The sequence below is a fragment of the Patella vulgata genome, chromosome 6 (genome assembly GCF_932274485.2).
Source record: "Patella vulgata chromosome 6, xgPatVulg1.2, whole genome shotgun sequence".
NCBI classification, from domain to species: domain Eukaryota; kingdom Metazoa; phylum Mollusca; class Gastropoda; family Patellidae; genus Patella; species Patella vulgata.
The window spans coordinates 67,478,310-67,499,215 of record NC_065884.2 but is presented as its reverse complement, the minus strand read 5'-3'; the positions used below and the strand labels follow the sequence as shown (position 1 = coordinate 67,499,215).

The window sequence follows — 20,906 nt, the reverse complement described above, 5'->3', positions numbered from 1 at the left end:
CATTATTAAGTGAAAAACAAAATGGCACCGACAGATGCCCGAGATGGCATTTTATCTAAAACATTTGACTTCCGCACAACTTTAAACGCTTCTTTTTTACTTGGTGCATATCCGTCTTTCAGTGAAATCTGTGAAAATAATGTAAAACAATTTCTAAGAATGTTTCTATGGCATTATTAAGTGAAAAACAAAATGGCTGATTTCTAACATGCTATAAATGTTTTTCGATTCCCCCCCTGGAATAGCTATCTTCAAACGTTTGAATTTGAAGTTAAAAATGATATTTTTGCCAATTTCTCAACTGGCAATAGTGAATTATAGGAGTAATAGGATTATTCTTTAACAAGGTAGGACTGTTTATAGATACCATCTATTTTAAGGCTTTATTTTAATAAATTTTAAAAATATAACTTAAAAATATGAAATTGCAACTTTAAGCTGTGAGAGGAAACTGGAAGAAATGGAGAAAAAAACTCACGTGGGAATTGAAACCACGCCACCTTGTGGTAGTACGCACACGAGTTAAACCATTTGGCCATCCAACCCACCTGTTTTTAATAGGAATTTAATGGTATTATATAATTACCAAAATAGGGTCAGCATTTTTACCAGCAAACCATTCTTCAGCAGAAATAGCCGGCATGTCAGCTGCTGTATCAGGATATAAATCCTCTTGAAAGAGATCAGACTGAAAAAAAAAGAAAAAAGTTAATGCCGTATTTGATACAATCTGATTAAAACACAGATCCTATTTCGTTTCGTTTTTATAGTTAAAAATTTTGTTTTACTTGTCTTTACTACACTAGGATCTGGAAGAGTTGTTATCATTGATGTGTGTCCGAATGATGTGAGGGAATGGCCAATGAAACGGTCTGTTACGGCAAGCTTTAGGTGTGTTTTGCACGGAACTGTAGGTAATCCACTAGTAACATCAAAGCTGATTGGTTAAAAATGTCTGACGTCATAGGGTCAAAAGCCGCTCGTATGACCTTTGACGCGACCTATCGCTACAACTGGTCAGAACTTCATGTAGCGTAGGCCATCGAAAGTATAAAAAAAAGAAACGAAATATAGATCTGTATTTTAATCAGAGGGAAAGAGAGAGAGAGATGGGGTTTAACGTCCACTAGGTCATTTTGGGACTAACATATGGTTTAATTTTATTTCAATAATTCGCTTGCGTGTAGGGGTCTTTAGCAGTGGGAGGAAACCGGAGGACCCAGAAAAAACCCACGAGGTTGGACAGGCGACCCTAATCCTTGTCACGTACAACCGGGGATTCGAAACCACGCCAGTTGACACAATGACAGGCCTTATGATACAGAGTGCATGTGCTAACCATTCGGCCATCCAACCCCCTAGGCAAGCCTAAACATAAGGCTCTTGGTCACAGACTTTGTGTGATAACTGGTGTCCGACAGGCTTGGTATAAGGGCAGCTCGAGGTCCTGGGCCAGAGTTCACCAAGTATTCTCAGACTTAAGTTAAGAATTTGCTCAACTTTTAATCACTGTTTATGAGAAATATCTTTGATCCAGAAACACAAAACTTTACACATAGTTTCTTATTCATATATTTGATACAATAAAACAACAAAAATTTTATAATGGGCTATATTTTAGTTAAAATAAGGCGAACAATTTTGAGTAAATTCTTAACTTAAGTCTGAGAATGCTTTGTGAACTTAGGGCCTGATTTTGCTGAATAAAACCAAAGTTGATCTTGGAGTTATAAGAGAGAAAAAGAATTGGGGTTTAACGTCAACTCGAAACAAACTAGGTCATTTCGGGACTAACATATGGTTCAATTTTATTTCAATAATTCGTTTGAGCGCAAGGGTCTTTAGCAGTGGGAGGTAACCGGAGGACTCGGAAAAAACCCACGAGGTTGGACAGGCGACCCTACTCCTTATCGCGTACGACCGGGGAATTGAAACCATGCCAGTGGACTCAATGACAGGCCTTATGATACAAAGTACACACGCTAACCATTCGGCCATCCAACCTCCCATGCACGGTTATTAAGAAGTCTTGTAAGATAAATAGCTTGTGTCATTTATTTCTGATTATTCTGTTTTCGATCTATAAATTTAAACTTAATTACCTTTCTTGGAACTGTAAATGGAATTACTTCACAGAGGCCTGAATTGTGTAATTTGTAGATTCTGTGAAAAAAAAATATGAATAAGAGTCATTGTATCCCAAAGCATCTACCAATCAATTTGCTTATCTCTGATTAGCCTAAGCAGAGTATGTTTATCTTCGAACTCCATCAAGGTATTTACCTAATAAACACCTACATGAAGTTTGAACATTTTAAGCCAATTAGGAGTTATTGTCTCCCAAAGCCTTGACCTATCAAATTACTTATCTATGCTTAGCCTAACAGACAGACAAGTTAGTTCCTTGGACAACTGCACATACATCAATTGTCAGACTTCGATTTTTGATATACGTTACAGTTCCAAGATGGCTTCGGGGAAGAACGATCTAAGTCACTTTTTCAACGAACCTCAGTTAATGGTGCCATCTGGTAGCAAATTGTATAAATACAAATACAAGTCCATCACAATTTATTTGACCTTAATTTGGCCGAAATCTGGAAGTCAGTTGTTGTACAGGTCATTATGATTCTTATTAAACATCATTTTGAAGTTGTAATTAAACCCACTCGTTGTTCTGTTTGCATCAAGCATTCTCGTCCAAAAGTCTGTTTTTCCTTTTATTCGAAAAGACAAAAATATGACTTAGATCGTTCTTCCCCTGGACTCTTCACTTGTTTTCTATGGTCTTATAAGGGGAATACTCGATTGAGCGTTTCAGAATTAAATTTTCTCAAGTCCAAAAATAGTGACAATGCATCGACAGCGTAAGAAACTATCTCATGATATCATGTTTCTACTCACACCACCTCTGTTGTCAGGACTGACAGAAATGTGACAGGACCCATATCCCTCCACATGATGGCAATTCTGTCATTTCAGAACTATCCAGACTGACCATCGAGCATGCCCCTTTTACCCTTGTGTAAAATATAGAGTTATCTACCTTGCTATTTCACATTGATTGACATTCAAACCTCGCTTGGTCATAAAACCCATTCCTCTCTGTGGATCTGAAGCTTGGTACAATGAAAGATAAAACATTTCTGGTCCATTATCACCTTTAACTATTTCATAGTATCGTATAATTGTATCACCCTACAAAAATAAACAAAATACTCAAAAATTTAAACAAAAAAATTCAAAAATTTAAACAAAATATTGAAAAAATTAAAGAAAATATTGAAAAATCTAAACAAAACATTTAAAAATTTAAACAAAAATTCAAAATTCTAAACAAATAATTTAAAATTTAAACCACCAAATAATTTAAAATTTAAATCAAATATTCAAAGATTGATTATATGAAATGAAATGGGGTTTAACGTCCTACTGTTCTGCTTCGACTGGGATAATGAAGATGGACATACGCCATACAGTGTGCTATGACAAAATTTTGTCTAGGCAGCGACATTCTTGTTTCAAATTCCAACTGCCAGGGGGTTGGTTGTTTTACGTGCATGCCAATATCTACACAGGGATCTGTTGGGGTTTTTTTTTTGTCCCATCTGAGGTACTATACGTTGTTCCTTGCCAGGCCCTCTGACAACCAAAATTGATTAAAGCCTTTGTGAGGTATTTGCAATTTTCAGAAAATATCAAATTTTCCACGAAATAATAAATGAAATGAAATGGGGTTTAACGTCCTACTGTTCTGCTCCTAACCTGGGCTAATGAAGACGGGCATACGCCATACAGTGTGCTATGAGGGAAATTTTGCCCGGGCAGCGGCACTACGGCCTACTCTTATATCGAATTCCAACTGCCAAGGGATTTTTTACTTGCACGTCAATGTGTACACGGGACCTCGTTTTTTCGTATCATCCGAACGACTAGACAGCTTTCCTTGTCGGCCCCTCCGTCCTGCATCACTGACAAGGGAGAACCACGCCGGAAAATCTGGATGAACTTTCTCGGCCAATGCAGGGATCGAACACCCGACCTCCAGGCTAGCGAGCTAGCGTCTTACCCACTTAGCCACGTGATCCCCTTTTATGTTTATAGCCACGTGACCCCCACGAAATAATAAACACTAGAATGTTTATTTAACATTTAATCCAAGAAAACAAACTCAAAATATCAATGCTAGATAATCTGCCATCTTGCTTAAATCTATCAAAAGGGAAAAGATAAAGACTTAAACCAGAATAGTTTGTAGAGTGTGCATGACACAGGCCAAGGAATTTCACGCGAACGATACCAATCGGTTACGTGCGGTCGCGCTAGCTCAAAAACACGCGACCGATTTCCTGGTTACGCAAATTGAAATATCGGTTACATTAACAAATTTCATTAACAGATTTATTCACATTTGATTAATTTTTATACAGGATGACTTTGTGACACGGGTCTAAATTAAATGTATTATAGCACAAACTCCATTCATTCATTCTTGGCATTTCATTTCTCCATCTTACCGGTACTTTGACAGATCACGTATTTTGACACCAAGTAGGCTATTGACCAGTTGGAAGCACGTTATTTAAAAATGCCCCTCACTCCTAATTCTTTAAATGATTAGTTATGCCATAAATATTTGAATGCGTACCTTTGGATTTTCAAACACAAAATGAGAAATGAGTTTGACCATTTAACATGTCGGCTATATTTCCAAAGAATTTACTACACGTGTTCCTTTCGGTTTTCACTATAGCCATGCTGTAGTACCAATGACCTGATGTCTGTCGTCAACTTTGACCCCCTCCCCGGCATCGCTCGAGCGATAATGTTTAAAACGATTTTACTTTCCTGTCAATTTAATATTATTTCATGACATCAAACTATTCTGTTTCCTTTAGAGTCTTTGTGTATAGTGTGCCGAGGTTTATAATAAATACTGTTTGTCAATCAGTCGCTACCTATGAGTGAGGCTATCTCATGCTACGTGCTTGGATGAATTATTGCAAGTGACAAGTGTAATATGAAGTACGCATCAGTGACCGAAAACAATGTGGTAGCTACCATTCCTGGTTTTTGACGGTCAGATATATAAAAACGAAAATCCCTTAGTAAATTTTGGAACCGAATCCCCTAATTATTAAAATGTAGGGATTTAGTGAAGTGGAACATTTTTTTTTCTAATGTTTTATTGTCTAAATGGGGACAAGTCATAAACACTTAACCTCAAAATATAATATTAAAAATAAAATTAGTCAAGTTATTTCTTTAAAAAATACATTCACTGCAAGTGGAAATGAATAATAGCACCATTTAAATCTGGATAAAACATGAAAACAGCGCAACCATTTTATGTAACCAATTGGTTACGCAATGGTCATCTGGCGTAACCAAAGAAAATGGTTACGCAGAGCATAAACCCGCAACCATTTTTCTGGTTATGCCAAAATTTGAAATTTCGTGGCCTGATGACAGACAATAGTAAATACAGACAACCAACCAAAGGAGAGAGAGAGAGAGAGAGAGAGAGAGAGAGAGAGAGAGGAGGGTTTAACATCCACCACTCAACACAAACTAATTAATTTCGGGACTAACACATGGTTTAATTTTTTTTCAATAATTCACTTGCGCGATGGGATTTTCAGAAGTAGGCGAAAACTGGAGGACCTGGAGAAAACCCACGAGGTTGTACAGGCGACCCTACTCCTTTTCACGTACAACTGGGGAATCGAATCCACGCCAGTTGATTCAATGGCAGGCCTTATGAAGCAGCACGCACGTGCTAACCATTCGGCTATCCAACCCCCCACCAAAGGAAAGACAAAAGTGTCAGCAATATACAACATCAAAGTGCGGGCGTATGATAAAACGGGGAATAATAAAAAAATGACAACTCACTTTTCCGATTAAATATACCATTTCTGTATCTGGGTCGTAAAAGGGGAACATAACTCCGTTACTCTTATCTATACCGTCTAACTGTATCGGTTTCTCCAAATTGTTCTGCAGATAAAGCATAGTACATGATTTATTATTGATTCTAAAAATACAACAAAATACTCAGTTTGCTTTTAAAGACCACGTAAGATCAAAAATCTAAATTGCATGTATGTATAGCCCAAGGTTACTATATCAACTTTACGGCAAGTTCACACCAATCTGATTAAAATTAAGTCCGCTGTTAACGTTTAAGTATCCGACTCGCCAAAACGCTTTTCGATTTTTCAATTACGACCTTAATTCGGTTGATTGGCTGGTGACGTCACAGGCACTACACATAGGATATACATTATCTATACAATATCTCACTGTATGTACACACGGCAACTGGACAAGCGTCTATTGACGGTCCAATTACCACGTGACTGGCCTAATCATAATCACCGAATTATCGTCTTTCATTGGTATAGATTAGACATTTGTGATTGGAATATTTTAGAGTGAATTTAAAATGCCGTATCATGCCGTAGATCAATTTAAGCTGCCTTTGTTTAAATAGGCCAAGTGTCAAATGAAGATAACTCAAGAAATTAGCGCATTTACCGGTAATTTGGATAACCCCGTAATACTTGATATCCCAAACTTAAGTACAGAAATACAAATGGTGCCAGTCATTTGTTGATATATTCATTATTAGCTATATATATAATAATAATAACCATTTCTATACATAAAGAACAACTACAGTGAATATGGAATTTTCCGATGACTATGCATAACATGTACAATAGATCGCACTCATTTATCTGCCATCAACGCTTGGTATCTTATTATCATGTACTACGGGTGTAGTAAATGAGGTTAAACTTCGCCGCTAAAATTGCACGGGATCATTCGTGGAGTTCCTGGTGCCGTTTGGTGAGTGATTAAACTGTCAATGCTGTTGTTGTTGTTTATTACAAATTTAACCTCCAATACATAATGCATGATATTATGGACAGGTTGATTTAATTAAGTTATTTACTTAAATAAAAAATAGAAGTTAGGTAAAAACACTAAATAATAAAAAGTTCTTGTAAATCCAAATGTCACTTTAAAACAGATTTAAAATAATTAAAAGTTCTTGTATATCTAAAAATCACTTTAAAACACGGTTTTAAAAATGGTTTTAAAATCGTTGTCGTGGGAAGAGAGGGCGGGTCATCTTCTCACTTTGTCATAATGAAAGTTAAAATAGGAGATGCAATTGTAAAATACTTTTATTATAAAGAAGATAACCGATGTTAGACATTATAACCTAATCGTATCAAAAACGTTAATCCATCCATCAATTAAATGTTGTTTAAACACCAATCAACAAATAATACGAGGCTACTTGATTATAAAAGCACCATTGAGTAATAATTATTGGGTCTATAGTAATTTTAAACAACTTATTAGTAAAACTTAATTATTTTATACAATTCATGTGTGTGTGTATGATTCTACCATTAGTTCGTTCGTGAGGTATTACGCACACGTTCCACTTAAGAGTGATGTCTTTGATCTGGCCGGCGTAAAAAGAGATAATTACCCAATCAACATTCTTAATCCCACTAACACTCATTGCTAACACCAACTTGAAATTAATTTATGACCCATGCCTGTATAACTTTTATAGTCGGATTGATTAATTAATGACAGATATTAACAACACTACACTTTATGTGGAAAAGCGAAGTGCTCGCAGTAAAAAACACATAGCTGGACCCGTATATTATTTACATATTAAAAGTGTTCGTCCAATAAGCTCCATATTGTAAAAAATTAATTAAGGGTTCAGGACTTCAAAGTTTAAAAGTTGTAGGCACTCTAAATTGGATCTTAAATTAAAATGAATTACAAAACAAATTATTCCGTAGTCAATTGTTTTATTTAATTGGGGGATTAAGGAATCCTTTAGGCTTTAAAGAATACACACGCCGGCTGTATATAGGTAATTAAGGAATAAACATTCCGAATATGCATTCGGTCACTGTGACGTCACTGGCGTCTAAGGGGATTAAGAGTGTTTTCGATAATTGGCAAAGCCGTTTTTACGGAAGGTCTATTTTTAAGACTTCAAGTGAAGATAACTGAATTAATTTCAACCAAATTAGCGTGAACTTGCCGTAAAGTGGATATAGTAACCATTGGCTACACGTATCTCAAAGTTTTCGGGACCATCTTATGTGCACTTTAACAAATCGGATAAGTTTTATTTTTTGTTTCTAAAAATCAATTTGATTAACACACAGATCCTATTTCGTTTCGTTTTTTATAGTTCAAATTTTCGTTTTACTTGCCTTTACTACTAGGATTTGGAAGAGTTGTTATATTACCGGCGTTATGGTTGAAGTGAGGGATAAGCCAATGAAGCGGTCTATTACGGCGAGCTTTTGGCATGAGATGCACACCAAGAACTCACTGCAACAGACAAGGATTTGAAACCACGCCACTTGACTCAATGACAGACATTGTGATTTTACCTATGTCACATACAAGCTGTGTATCGAAATCACGCCACTTAAATCAATGACAGACCACCTATCCCCCATCCTCAGAATAGGTTCCCTTGTGATCACATTTAACATATTAAAGATACATTATGGGAGATACATAAAGAGCTGGCAGTTCTCACTATAATAGTTAAAGATAGGTTGCCAGGCAACGAAACATACGCCCACAGCAACTAAATCGTCCGGGCATTCAACAAGGGTTGTCGCATATTTTTACTTTTTTCGGTAATGAAACATTTATAATACACTAAAATCTGATTAAGAGCAACAACTCACCAAGTAATTATCAGAAAACTATTAGCATTTGTTTGGTTTTTATAAAGTTCTGCCCCGTGCTAACGTTTTGTATGCAAAGCTTTTAATATCATGGATTTAACTGTTCAAGTCATAAAAATTCATTGAAAATCAATATACTTGTTCGTCTCAAGATCTTAAACTCTGTGTATCAATCTGAAGTCAATCGGATTATAACTTTAGCCTTTAGAGCATCACAAGATTTTGCAAAGTGATCAAGGGCCATAACTTTGGCAGTAATTATCCGAAATCGTTGAAAATCAATAGGAATCTTCGTCTCATGACCTCAAACACTGTGTATAAATTTGAACTCAATCGGATATTAACTTTAGCCTCTAGAGCATCCACAAGATTTTTTGAAGTGATCAAGGGCCATAACTCTGGCAGTAATTATCGGAAATCGTTGAAAATCAATAGGCTTCTTCGTCTCATGGCCTCAAACACTGTGTATAAATTTAAGGTCAATTGGATATTAACTTTGGCCTCTAGAGCGTCCACAAGATTTTTCAAAGTGATCAAGGGCCATAAATCTGGCAGTAATTATCGGAAATCGCTGAAAATTAATAGGCTTCTTCGTTTCAAGACCTTAAACACTGTGTATAAATTTAAAGTCAATCAGATATTAACTTTAGCCTCTAGAGCGCTCACAAGCAATTGTGGATGCCGGACCACCGGCCGGACGGGGGCGACGACAATATACGACCACATTTCAATGTGGGCGTATAAAAACTAGATAATGTAAAAGGGAATTTGCTGAAAATTTCAGTCAAATTGATCCACTATGTCCCGAGAATTAAGCCATTGAAATTTCGGCCTAGCCTCGATCATCATTACTAAAGTCTGTACGATAAAAAACACAGTCTCGATCATCCATTTCTTGATTAAATTATGAATGGAAGTCGAGCAGCAAATGGGATCATAATCTAGTAAATATCGCAGGCTAGCGATGCCATCGAGAGTTGATTATGGTCTTGATAAGTTAATTAATGTCTAATTAATCATTTAGATAACATTTCAGACCTAAAGAAAGACCTGCAATTGGCAGATTTAACTCTTGCATAATATTTTTAATAGGTTGCTGATTTCTGATTTTACAAAAGATTATTACCTCATCCCATATGGCATATTGTCTTTCACTCATCTTAGAGAAACCTGTTGTTAATATGATCCCATTTTTCAAATAAACACAACGGGCGGGTTTGGCACCTGGATGACACGATGTTTCCTGAAAACACACAATTAATACAATAATGTAAGAATGAATACAATAATCTTAGAATTAATACAATAATATTATAATTGACATGATAATATTAGAATTAAAATGCTTAACGTCCTACTTTTCTGCACCAACCGGGCTATTGTAGACATAAGAGAATTGTCCGTAAGAGGGAGAAATGGTGTTCATCATTTTTACGTCTCCTGTTCGTCAAAAAAGAAATCTTAGAAAAGACCATACTCCCCGCAGTGTTTCATTTGATTAGAGCTAATCCCACTAAACACTGCTTTAATAGAAGCAAATTTCTGTTCCAAATTATGACTGGTCAATAGTCAGATTAACAACCAATAGCTAACTGCGTAACAATTTGATTACGCTTTAAACATAGCTCCACACTGGACCAAATATGTTTACATAACGTACTTGGTTCCTGTAGTACAATGTAGTAGCTGGTGGTTAGAGAGAGAGAGAGGGTTTAAGGTCAACTCAACACAAACTAGGTCATTTTGGGACTAACATACAGTTTAATTTTATTTCAATAATTTGGTAATGCATAGGAGTCTTTAGTAGTGGGAGGACACAGGGGCCCTAGAAAAAAACACTAAATTGGACAGGTGACGAAACCAAATATACATGTATTTGACTCAATGACAGTCCTATGATTTAAAGCACACAAGTTACAGCATTCGCGCCCGCCCCTCCTCCTAAATCTATATAAATCTCACCTGTAAGAATTCATCCCCATCCTAAATCTATATAAATCTCACCTGTAAGATTTCACCCCCATCCTAAATCTATATAAATCTCACCTGTAAGATTTCACCCCCATCCTAAATCTATATAAATCTCACCTGTAAGAATTCATCCCCCTCCTAAATCTATATAAATCTCACCTGTAAGAATTCACCCCCATCCTAAATCTATATAAATCTCACCTGTAAGAATTCATCCCCCTCCTAAATCTATATAAATCTCACCTGTAAGATTTCACCCCCATCCTAAATCTATATAAATCTCACCTGTAAGAATTCATCCCCCTCCTAAATCTATATAAATCTCACCTGTAAGAATTCATCCCCCTCCTAAATCTATTTATATATAGAGAGAGACAAATGGGGTTGAACGTCCAATCGACACAAACTAGGTCATTTCGGGACTAACACAGTTTATTTTTATTTTCAATAATTCGCTTGCGCGTAGGGGTCTTTAGCAGTGGGAGGAAACCGAAAGACCCGAAGAAAACCCATGAGGTCGGACAGGTGACTATACTCCTTGTCACGTACAACCGGGGATTCGAAACCACGCCAGTTGACTCAATGACAGGCCTTATGATACAGCACGTGCATGCTAACCATTTGGCCATCCAACCCCCTATAAATCTATATAAATTTCACCTGTAAGAATTCCCCCCTCCTCCTAAATCTATATAAATAAGAATTCACCCACACCGCCTCATAAATCTATATAAATCTCACCTGTAAGAATTCACCCCCCTCCTAAATCTATATGTAAATCTCACCTATAAGAATCCCCCCGCCCTATAAATCTATATAATAAATCTCACCTGTTAGAATTCATCCCCCTCCTAAATCTATATAAATCTCACCTGTAAGAAATCACCTGTTCTTGGATCTATGACTCGTAATTTTTTATCTTTACATGTTGCTGCTAATTTACTACCATCATAGTTAAAAGAGACACACAGAGGTAAGTCTGGCATCGAAACCTGAACTAACGGCTCCCCTGTCCCAACATTCCACACAAATATCATATTATCGGAACCTGTCAAAAGAAATTACAGATGATTCAATTTAAAGGAGAGAAAGAGAGAGAAATAGGGTTTAACGTCCACTTGATACAAACTAGGTCATTTCGAAACTAACATGGTTCAATTTTATTTTAATAAATCGCTAGCGTGTAGGGGTTCTCAGGGAACCCGGGCAAAACCCACAAGGTTGGACAGGCAACTCTACTCCTTGTCACGTATAACCGGGGAATCAAAACCTTGCCAGCTGACCCATTCGGCCATCCACTCCCCACACCCAAGTTAAAGGAACTCGACCTTTAACTCAATATTTGCTATAATATTGGAAATTAAAAACGTGCATTAGAATTTAATATTGGTCTATTTCTTTCCCTATTTATGGTGTTAAGGTGCCCTGCAAATATGGGATCCTAATAGTAATATCCAATATTTAAGACACTATAAACATCTTAAAATCAGTAACACAAGCCGTGTACTTTATGGTTTTGGGTACCAATTGTAATGAACAAAGAAAAACATATGCTACATGTACAAGAAAGACACTATGAACATTTTAAAATCAGTAACACGACTCATGTACTTTGTAATTAACAAAGAAAAACATATGCCACAAGACAATGCAGGAGTACATGTAGTTACATGATGTAGTAATGGCTAATTCACAAACAACAAAAAAAAAATAAAAAACATGTAAAATGGACCAGGAAGACGTAAACGTCTGTCGTTCAATTTGAATTGTTAGAAATGAAATGGGGTTTAATGTCCTACTGTTTTGCTCCAAACTGGAGAGAGAGAGAGAAATGGGGTTTAACGTCCACTCAACACAAACTAGGTCATTTCGGGACTAACACATGGTTCAATTTTATTTCTATAATTTGCTTTCGCATTGGGGTCTTTAGAGTGGGAGGAAACCGGAGGACCTGGAGAAAACCCAAGAGGTTGGACAGGCGACCCTACTCCTTGTCACGTACATGTACAACCAGGGATTCGAAACCATGCCAGTTGACTCAATGACAAACTTTATGATACAGCGCGCACATGCTAACAATTCAGGCATCCAACCCCCCGCTCCGAACTGGGCTAATGAAGACGGGTATATGCCATACAGTGTGCTATGAGGGAAATTTTGCCTGGACAGCGGCACTACGGCCTACTCTTATATCGAATTCCAACTGTCAAGGGATCTTTTACGGAGTATTCCACAGTACTGGCTTGAGAAGACATCAAATTACTTTATTCTCAGCAAAATTACAAATGTTCAAAGTTTTGACAAGAAATACATGTACATGTAGCGTAAATAGTCTTTGATTGTCAAGTCCCATTGCTAACAATAATAAACAAAGGCTTGATGTTCCCTTTTAACAAAAGTACGTGACAAGGAGTAGGGTCGCCTGTCGAATTTTCTCAACTAACACCAGGATCGAACATGAGACCTCCAGGTTAGCAGGCTAACATCTTACTCCTTGAGCCACTATGGCTCCTAAAACAAAATAAACAATCGACTCAAATTCTTACTTTCTATTAATACTTACCAGAACTGACAAGTATATTCATAGCCGAGGGATGCCAGACCACTTGTCCTACACGTTTTTGATGGGCAAATAAATCGACAATGGGTTCAGTGAGGCTTAATGTTAAACCACCTTCAGGAATCTGCCAGACTTTAACTGTACAATCTTCGCTGGCGCTGGCTATGACATCATCATTGTGTGGACACCAGGCGACATCTAATACAGCAGCTTTGTGACCGCAAACAAGGGGTCCATCCCTTTCTACTCTTCCTACCTAAAATATAAAAAAATTAATTAAAGGTAACTGGGCTAATGGAGATAGATTTTTTTAAGAATACCCGGGGAAATGAATGCAATGAAATGGGCTCCAGAAGTGTGATATAATAACATGAGGGACATTTTGCCCGGACAGTGGCGCTACGGCCTACATGTACTTGTTTTTCGAATTCCAAAAGTAGAGCAAGAAAATGAAATGAAATGGGATTCAAAGTCCTACTGTTCTGCTCTGAAATGGGCTAATGAACAGGCAAACGCCACACATTGTGCTATGAGGAAAATTTTGCCTGGACAACGGCACTACAGCCTACTCTTATATCGAATTCCAATTGTCAAGGGATCTTTTACCTGCACGCCAATGTGTACATGGGACCTTTGTTTTCGTCCCATCAGAACAACTTGACAGCTGTCCTTGTCAGGCCCTCCATCCTGCATCACTGACAAGGGGAAACCACGTCGAAACATCCTGATGAACTTTCTCGGCCAAAGCAGGGATTGAACGCGCGACCTCCAGGCTAGAGAGCCAGCGTCTTACCCACCGTGGCCCCCAATAAAACAAGAGTCATAACTCTGGACAAAAATTGTTGAAATTCAATAGGATTCTTCATTTCACTAATGTAAACAACATATATCAATTTTAAAAAGATCGGATGATAAATGTAGTCTGTACATAGAGTGTTTACAAGAAATGGCAGACTACGGATCAATTGACCGACAGACAGAGAGAGAAATGGGGTTTAACGTCAACTCGACACAAACCAGGTCATTTCGGGACTAACATATGGTTTAATCTTATTTCAATAATTCCCTTGTGCGTAGGGGTCTTTACCAGTGGGAGGAACCCAGAGGACCCGGAGAAAACCGACGAGGCTGGACAGCCTACCCTACTCCTTGTCACATACAACCGGGGAATCGAAACCACGCCAGTTGATTCAATGACAGAGCTTATGATACAACGCGCACGCGCTAACCATTCGGCCATCCAACCCCTCGATTGACCCAACAGGTTGACGACAATACACGATTACATTTCCACAAGTGGGCGTATTAAAAGGTAAGAAAAATTAAAAATACATGTATGTACATGTACCTGCTTAGTTACGCAGCTCAGAGTTGCCCAGGTGAATGTCTTAAATGATTTAATAGCTAAGAATATACACTGTAACCTGGGTATTATTTAATCTTGTGTATTTAGCATTTATTTCTTTCACATTCATTCAATACCAAATCTTTGTTTGAAAATTATAAAAATCATTTAAAATAAAACAAAATCATCTAATTTGTTCTTGTGACTGACATGGAACCCAACCAACTCTAAATAGAAAACAACATATTTCTGGAGACATCTACTAATATATTTTGTTTACATCAAACTATCTAGTAGTAAACAAGTGATTAATAAGAAGAAAGATATGTTGAAATGTTTAATTCTATAATTGTCTGTAAGTCTTCTATTTATAGAACTACTAACTGATGTAGATTATTTATATATCGAATACTGTATACACTAGTCTATTTATAACCATGATTTTTTTAGTAGTTTTAGTGTAGCAGGTTCAATTGTTAGCATAGCTATAGAATGCAATGGAATGAAAAAGGCTTAATATCCTACTGTTCTGCACCAAATGAAATGAAATGGAGTTTAATATCCTACTGTTCTGCTCCGACTGGGCTAATGAAGACAGGCAACTGCCATACAGTGTGCTATGATGGAAATTAGCCTGGACAGAATATTTGTAAACTAGAGGAAAATGAAATGGGGTTTAACGTCCTACTGTTCTGCTCCGACTGGGCTAATGAAGACAGGCAACTGCCATACAGTGCGCTATGAGGGAAATTAGCCTGGACAGAATATTTGTAAACTAGAGGTAAAAGAAATGAAATGGGGTTTAACGTCCTACTGTTCTGCTCCGACTGGATTAATGAAAACATGCAACTGCCATGCAGTGTGTTATGAGGGAATTTTGCCCGAACAGCAGTGCTACTGCCTATTCTTATATATCGAATTCCAACTGTCAAGGGTTCTTTTTACTTGCATGCCAAGGCCTCTCAATATTTTGTCCCATTCAAGCAATAACACCCTGTTCGTAGCCAGACCCTCAGTCCTCTGTCCCACTGACAAGGGGAAACCAAGCTGAAAAATCCTGAGGAACTTTCTCGACTAACACAAAGATCAAACTTGCAACCCCCAGGTTAGTGTGCCAGACGTCAAACCCACATGTATAACAAATTATCAAAAAATGTTTTTTATTCAAGTCTGTTTATATAAAAGGATATGGAAGCTTAATGTCTATTTCCTGAAGTTAACAACATCTTGTGACTCAATTCTGACCTCTATCAGGGTTTGTTTCAAAATGGATTAACAGAGAGAGAGAGAGAGAGAGAGAGAGAGAGAGAGAGAGATGGGGTTCAACGGCCACTCCACACAAACCAGGTCATTTTGGGACTAACATATGGTTCAATTTTATTTCAATAATTCGCTTGCACGTAGAGATCTTTAGCAGTGGCAGGAAACGGGATGCCTCGGAGAAAACCCATGAGGTTAGACGGCGACCCTACACCTTGTCATGTACAACCAGGGAATCAAAACCACGCCAGTTGACTCATTGACAGATCTCATGATACAACGCGCACATGCTAACTATTTGACCATCCACACTCCCATAATGGATTAACAACCTAGAGCTGAAACCATCAACTATACCACATTTTCTATTTTAATTCATACAGTACAAAAGAGTGCAGATAAGTGATTAATTTTCGATTTCTTCTACCAGTGTACATGTGAATACACATTACCAATTGATGGAATATGATCTGGTACATGTAATAAATGAATTAAGACAAGAATTATTTGCTGGAAAAACAATAACATGATCATGTCTATGTCAGGGTGTACTGAACTAGCATCTAGTTAATCATAAATAAAGTATAAAAAAATGCTTTCCTGCATACAAAGAGCTCTTTACGTCACTCAAGCAGACAGGGCGCAAGTTAGTTACACCCTTACATTTTTGTGCTGTGGGCTCCCCATGGGTGTTTTTCGGAAAATCCAGTATTTTCCTAGTAAGATTGAGTGTCTCTACTTTCCATATGTACCAAAATTGACATACATTTACTGGAGAGCAGGACGAAATGGGTTTAACGTCCACTCGACACAAAATAGTTCATTTCGAGACTGACTAACATATGGTTCAGTTTTATTTCAATAATTCGCTTACACGTAGCCTAGGTGTTCTAGATAGTGGGACGAAACCAGAGGACCCAGAGAAAACCCACTAGGTTGGACAGGCAACCCTACTCCTTGTCACGTTCAAGTGGGAAATCGAAATCACACCATTTGATGCACTGACAGATCTTGTGTTTTCACACGCACGCGTTAAACCACTAGACCCCACGATCCCCGCTACTTTTAGTAGAAATAACTACCCTATACATTTATACACTGTGCACACCAAATACATGAAATTTCTTAGGAGGTATTAAAGACCGGCAATAGGCAGATTTAGCTCTTACATAATGCATATATTAAGAAATAAGTACCATTAAATACTTTGGTGGGAATGGATCTTTAAACAAATACATTAAATTTTTTACAAAAAACGGTCATTATGAGGTATTATAAATTTATAAGTTCAACTATTTGGTTTCTTATAGCAAACAAACGATCACTTTTACACAGAGATAGATACATGTACATGTTTATTTTATTCCCTCTTCTCAATTGAAGTTAATGGGATTAGTATAATGAGTCACAATACATTTATGACTAACTGAATACTGTATAAGACAGTTAAGATCCTACTAGACATCAATGTAGTTAAAAGCTTCTAGTGAATAAATATTGTATTACAGCATTACTAATCAATAAAAAGAAACAGAATCCTTAGACATTCAAAATTTATGAAATGAAGTTTAAACTACTACAGGGAGAGAGAGTGAGAGATGGAGTTTAACGTCCACTCGACACAAACTAGGTCATTTCTTGACTAACATATGGTTTAATTTTATTTCCATAATTTGCTTCCGCGTAGGGATCTTTAGCAGTGAGAGGAATCCGGAGGACCTGGAGAAAACCCACAAGGTTGGACAGGCGACCCTACTCCTTGTCACTTACAACCAAGGAATCGAAATCCCGCCAGTTGATTTAATGACAGATTTTATGATACAGCGCGCACATGCTAACTATTCAGCCATCCAACCCCACAAACTACTACAGCTGCACACTACCAGACTAATAAAGATGTGCATATGCCATTCAGTTTGCTACCAGGGAAATCTTGCTGTGGCATCGCCACTTACATGGTTAGAGCTAAAAGCCAAGAGCCATTGCAGATTTCGCCATAAGTCACAAAATATAAATAGAGTTATGGTTAGGATGAGAATTAGGGTGAGGGCTAACCCACAATCATGCACGGTCCACAATCCTTTTTACATCTCGTGACCTACATGTATGATGAAATCTGCAATGGCTCTTGGCTTTTATCTTTCATTGCTCTTACATCCACTGTACGTTCCAACTGTCAATGGTTCTTAATTAAGAGTGTCAATGTGAAAATGGGATCTTGTTGGGGTTTTTTCTTTATCTCATCCGAACAACTAGACAGCATGCCATTCCTGCCCAGGTCCTCTGTACTGCACCTATGACATGACAGACATGGAGAATCTACAATGACAAATCCCGAGGAACTTTCTCGGATAACATGGTGTTTGAATTACTTCATTCATTGAATGGAATGGGATTTAATGTCTCATCAGATAGCCATGGTGGCTAAACCTGCAGGATTTCTTCCAGTGATGGCCGAGAAAGTGCATCGGGATTTTCAGAGTGGTTTCCCCTTGTTAGTGGTGCAGGACAGAGGACCTGAGAAGAACTGCTGTCTTAGTTGTTCGGATGGGACAAAAAACCGAGGTCCCTTGTACACAATGGCGTGCACGTAAAAGATCCCATGGCAGTTGGAATGCGATATAAGAGTTAGGTGTAGCGTCGCTACTTGGGCAAAAATTTCCCTCATAGCACACTGTATAGCATATACCCGTCTTCATTACCCAGACCTCGGTTTAACTTACCAAGTGGTCATACGCCATGCAGTGTGCAATTTTGCCACAGCAGTGCTAGCAGTGTTCCCCCTTCTCCTCATTGAATTTGAACCACATTGTATTAAATATTCTTTTATGTACTGTACACACCAACACATATATGCATATGTGATATTCTTTTTCATTAACATCGAAACGACTCAAAGGGTTTTTCAATTGTCATTCGAACAAATAGGAGACCACAACAGAAAATCCTGAGAAAATTTCTCTGCGAACATCTTGATTGAATTCGGGACCCTCCTAATTAATGAACTAGCAGAGATTCTGATTGAACCAAAATAAATTTTTGAAAAGGAAATTAAAGCTGTCAACATGATTATGTTGACTAATATTCAAGTTTCAATTTTATCGACATAAAATTTTGAACAATCCAAAATTGTTATTCCGCAAATCAGATAAAAAAACGATTAATATCAATTTAACTAAGAATTTAGTCACATATATGGAGGGCTTTCATGAAAAGTGGTTTATACCCTCAAAGCCGAGCGAGTCCCCTGAGGACTATAATATTGTGAAAATTTAATCTCTAAAAGGCAAATCAAAATAGTTAAATTATGTTTAGTACCGGTATTTAGACTAATTAGAAAATCGGTTATGAATTAAAATCGTAATATTTTGGTTTTCTTAATTAAATAATCAATTAAGAGTACATTTTAATAGCGTGGATTAGGCTGTAAAAAATTTATTTTGTCGGAAAACTGTTAGAACAGGATCAGCAACATAAAATCATCAATAAATTTATTTGTGATCTAAATCAATGAGGTCTAGTACTAAGTTTCACATTAGCAACGAAAATGGTTTCCAAACATGTAAATATTTATTTCTTAAGTAGATTAGGTTTTGGCAATAAAATGATAAATACTATGTAATTATGTCAACATAAGTGTTATTATTGACTAATATTCTACAATTCATTATAACATGGTGTAAACTCTTAATGATGACTAATTCAATTAGCTCATGACCTGTGACCTTGTATACACTGAGCTGTGACTAGGAAGTGAGAAACTAATGGGCTACAGTAATTGATCAAATGATATCCACACACTCCCCAGGACTCAATAATAATTAAAATCCATTTATGTTTATTCATGATAACGTCTTTCTTTAGCTATAGAATGGGGTTCAAAACTCCCAGACCAGCAATAAAATCTTATGAATCATGCAATGATGCATTTCAGTAGGCCTACAAATTAATAATATATGGGTCACTAACCTTTGCTAATGGTAAAACAAGGAATGACCCTCCCCCAGCAGCATCTGTCACCACTGCCACATATTTAGGGTTGACATCACAATAGGGGGCTTCCCAGGATGAACGGCTGATTCTGATGTTGTCATAACACTGGTCTCTTTTTAAAGGTTTTCCAAATACATGGCGAAATTTACTATTTCTCATAGTCCACGCCATCTGTCAAAAATATAAAAAAAGGAAGTTTTATTTAAATTATATCTATGAAAATAATATAGCTAAAAGCCTTGGTATAACGACTAGATGTTATTGTTCTTAACGGTACTTCTGTTGGCTGCTTGGTTCTTTTGTCACGAGTTTCCAAAAGCTACGAGTGACTTACTTGATCGAGAAAAACACGAACGCTTAGTTGGAGTCGGCGTCTTCGTTTTCAGAAGTTTATCAATAGAAGTTTGTATTTTGGTGAGAAAAATAATATACATGAATAGTAATTCATTTAGGTATACTCACGGTTACTTATTGTTAATTATTTTACTCGTAAAAGCATCAATTTTCGGTGATGAGTGGTTTACTACAGAAACTTTAACGCCCTAAAGCTTCCTACGCGGAGACGGAAATATGATTCAACGCATGCGCACTACTGAACTATTTCTCAGCGATTGAATCACCATAAATGGCTAAGCCATGTAAACTACTCGGTTGAAAGAATTTAACAAGTCTATAATCTTCATTGCTGCCAAATTATATAAAATTAATTAATAAATGTACGTTATATAATGTAGGCAGGGCATGATATGTCCGAAGGCGTATTTCTGTTAAATAATAATAATTATTCATCATTTATAGGCCACACCGGAAAGCCGAGTTCGAGTTGAATAGATTTAATAAGCTCTACATACTCATACTGTAGGGCAGGGGCGTCGTGCAAAAAATTTGTTTAGGGGGGGCCCAACTTTCTGCAAGTGTGTTCATGGTAAATTAAATTTACTGGCTGCGGAGAATGTTGGCGGTAGCGCCGCCCACATCGAATGCAGTAGGCATGAGCATGCAAGGGGGTTACGGGGTCGTTTTTTTA

At 37.2% G+C, this 20,906-nt stretch overlaps 1 protein-coding gene across 1 annotated transcript; it reads right to left on the bottom strand.

The window, feature by feature from the left end:
* Positions 1–5: 5 nt before the first annotated feature.
* Positions 6–20,439, bottom strand: LOC126824493 (coronin-1C). Its single transcript, XM_050553726.1, has 10 exons — positions 20,342–20,439; positions 19,856–20,050; positions 13,285–13,537; positions 11,594–11,769; positions 9,877–9,993; positions 5,896–6,000; positions 3,047–3,198; positions 2,103–2,163; positions 587–688; positions 6–128 (listed from the first exon to the last, which is right to left on the bottom strand). The coding sequence occupies exons 2-10, from the start codon at positions 20,048–20,050 to the stop codon at positions 6–8; spliced, it is 1,284 nt and encodes a 427-aa protein (XP_050409683.1). The 5' UTR covers positions 20,342–20,439.
* Between the last annotated feature and the right edge of the window lie 467 nt (positions 20,440–20,906).

Excerpts from the sequence above, each read along its gene's own strand:
- LOC126824493 (XM_050553726.1), bottom strand. The coding sequence starts at position 20,050 with ATGGCGTGGACTATGAGAAATAGTAAATTTCGCCATGTATTTGGAAAA. Across the intron at positions 3,199-5,895 it reads TGGTATATTTAATCGGAAAA|GGTGATACAATTATACGATA; the intron begins GTGAGTTGTCAT and ends TTATTTTTGTAG. Across the intron at positions 2,164-3,046 it reads AATCAATGTGAAATAGCAAG|AATCTACAAATTACACAATT; the intron begins GTAGATAACTCT and ends TTTTTTTCACAG.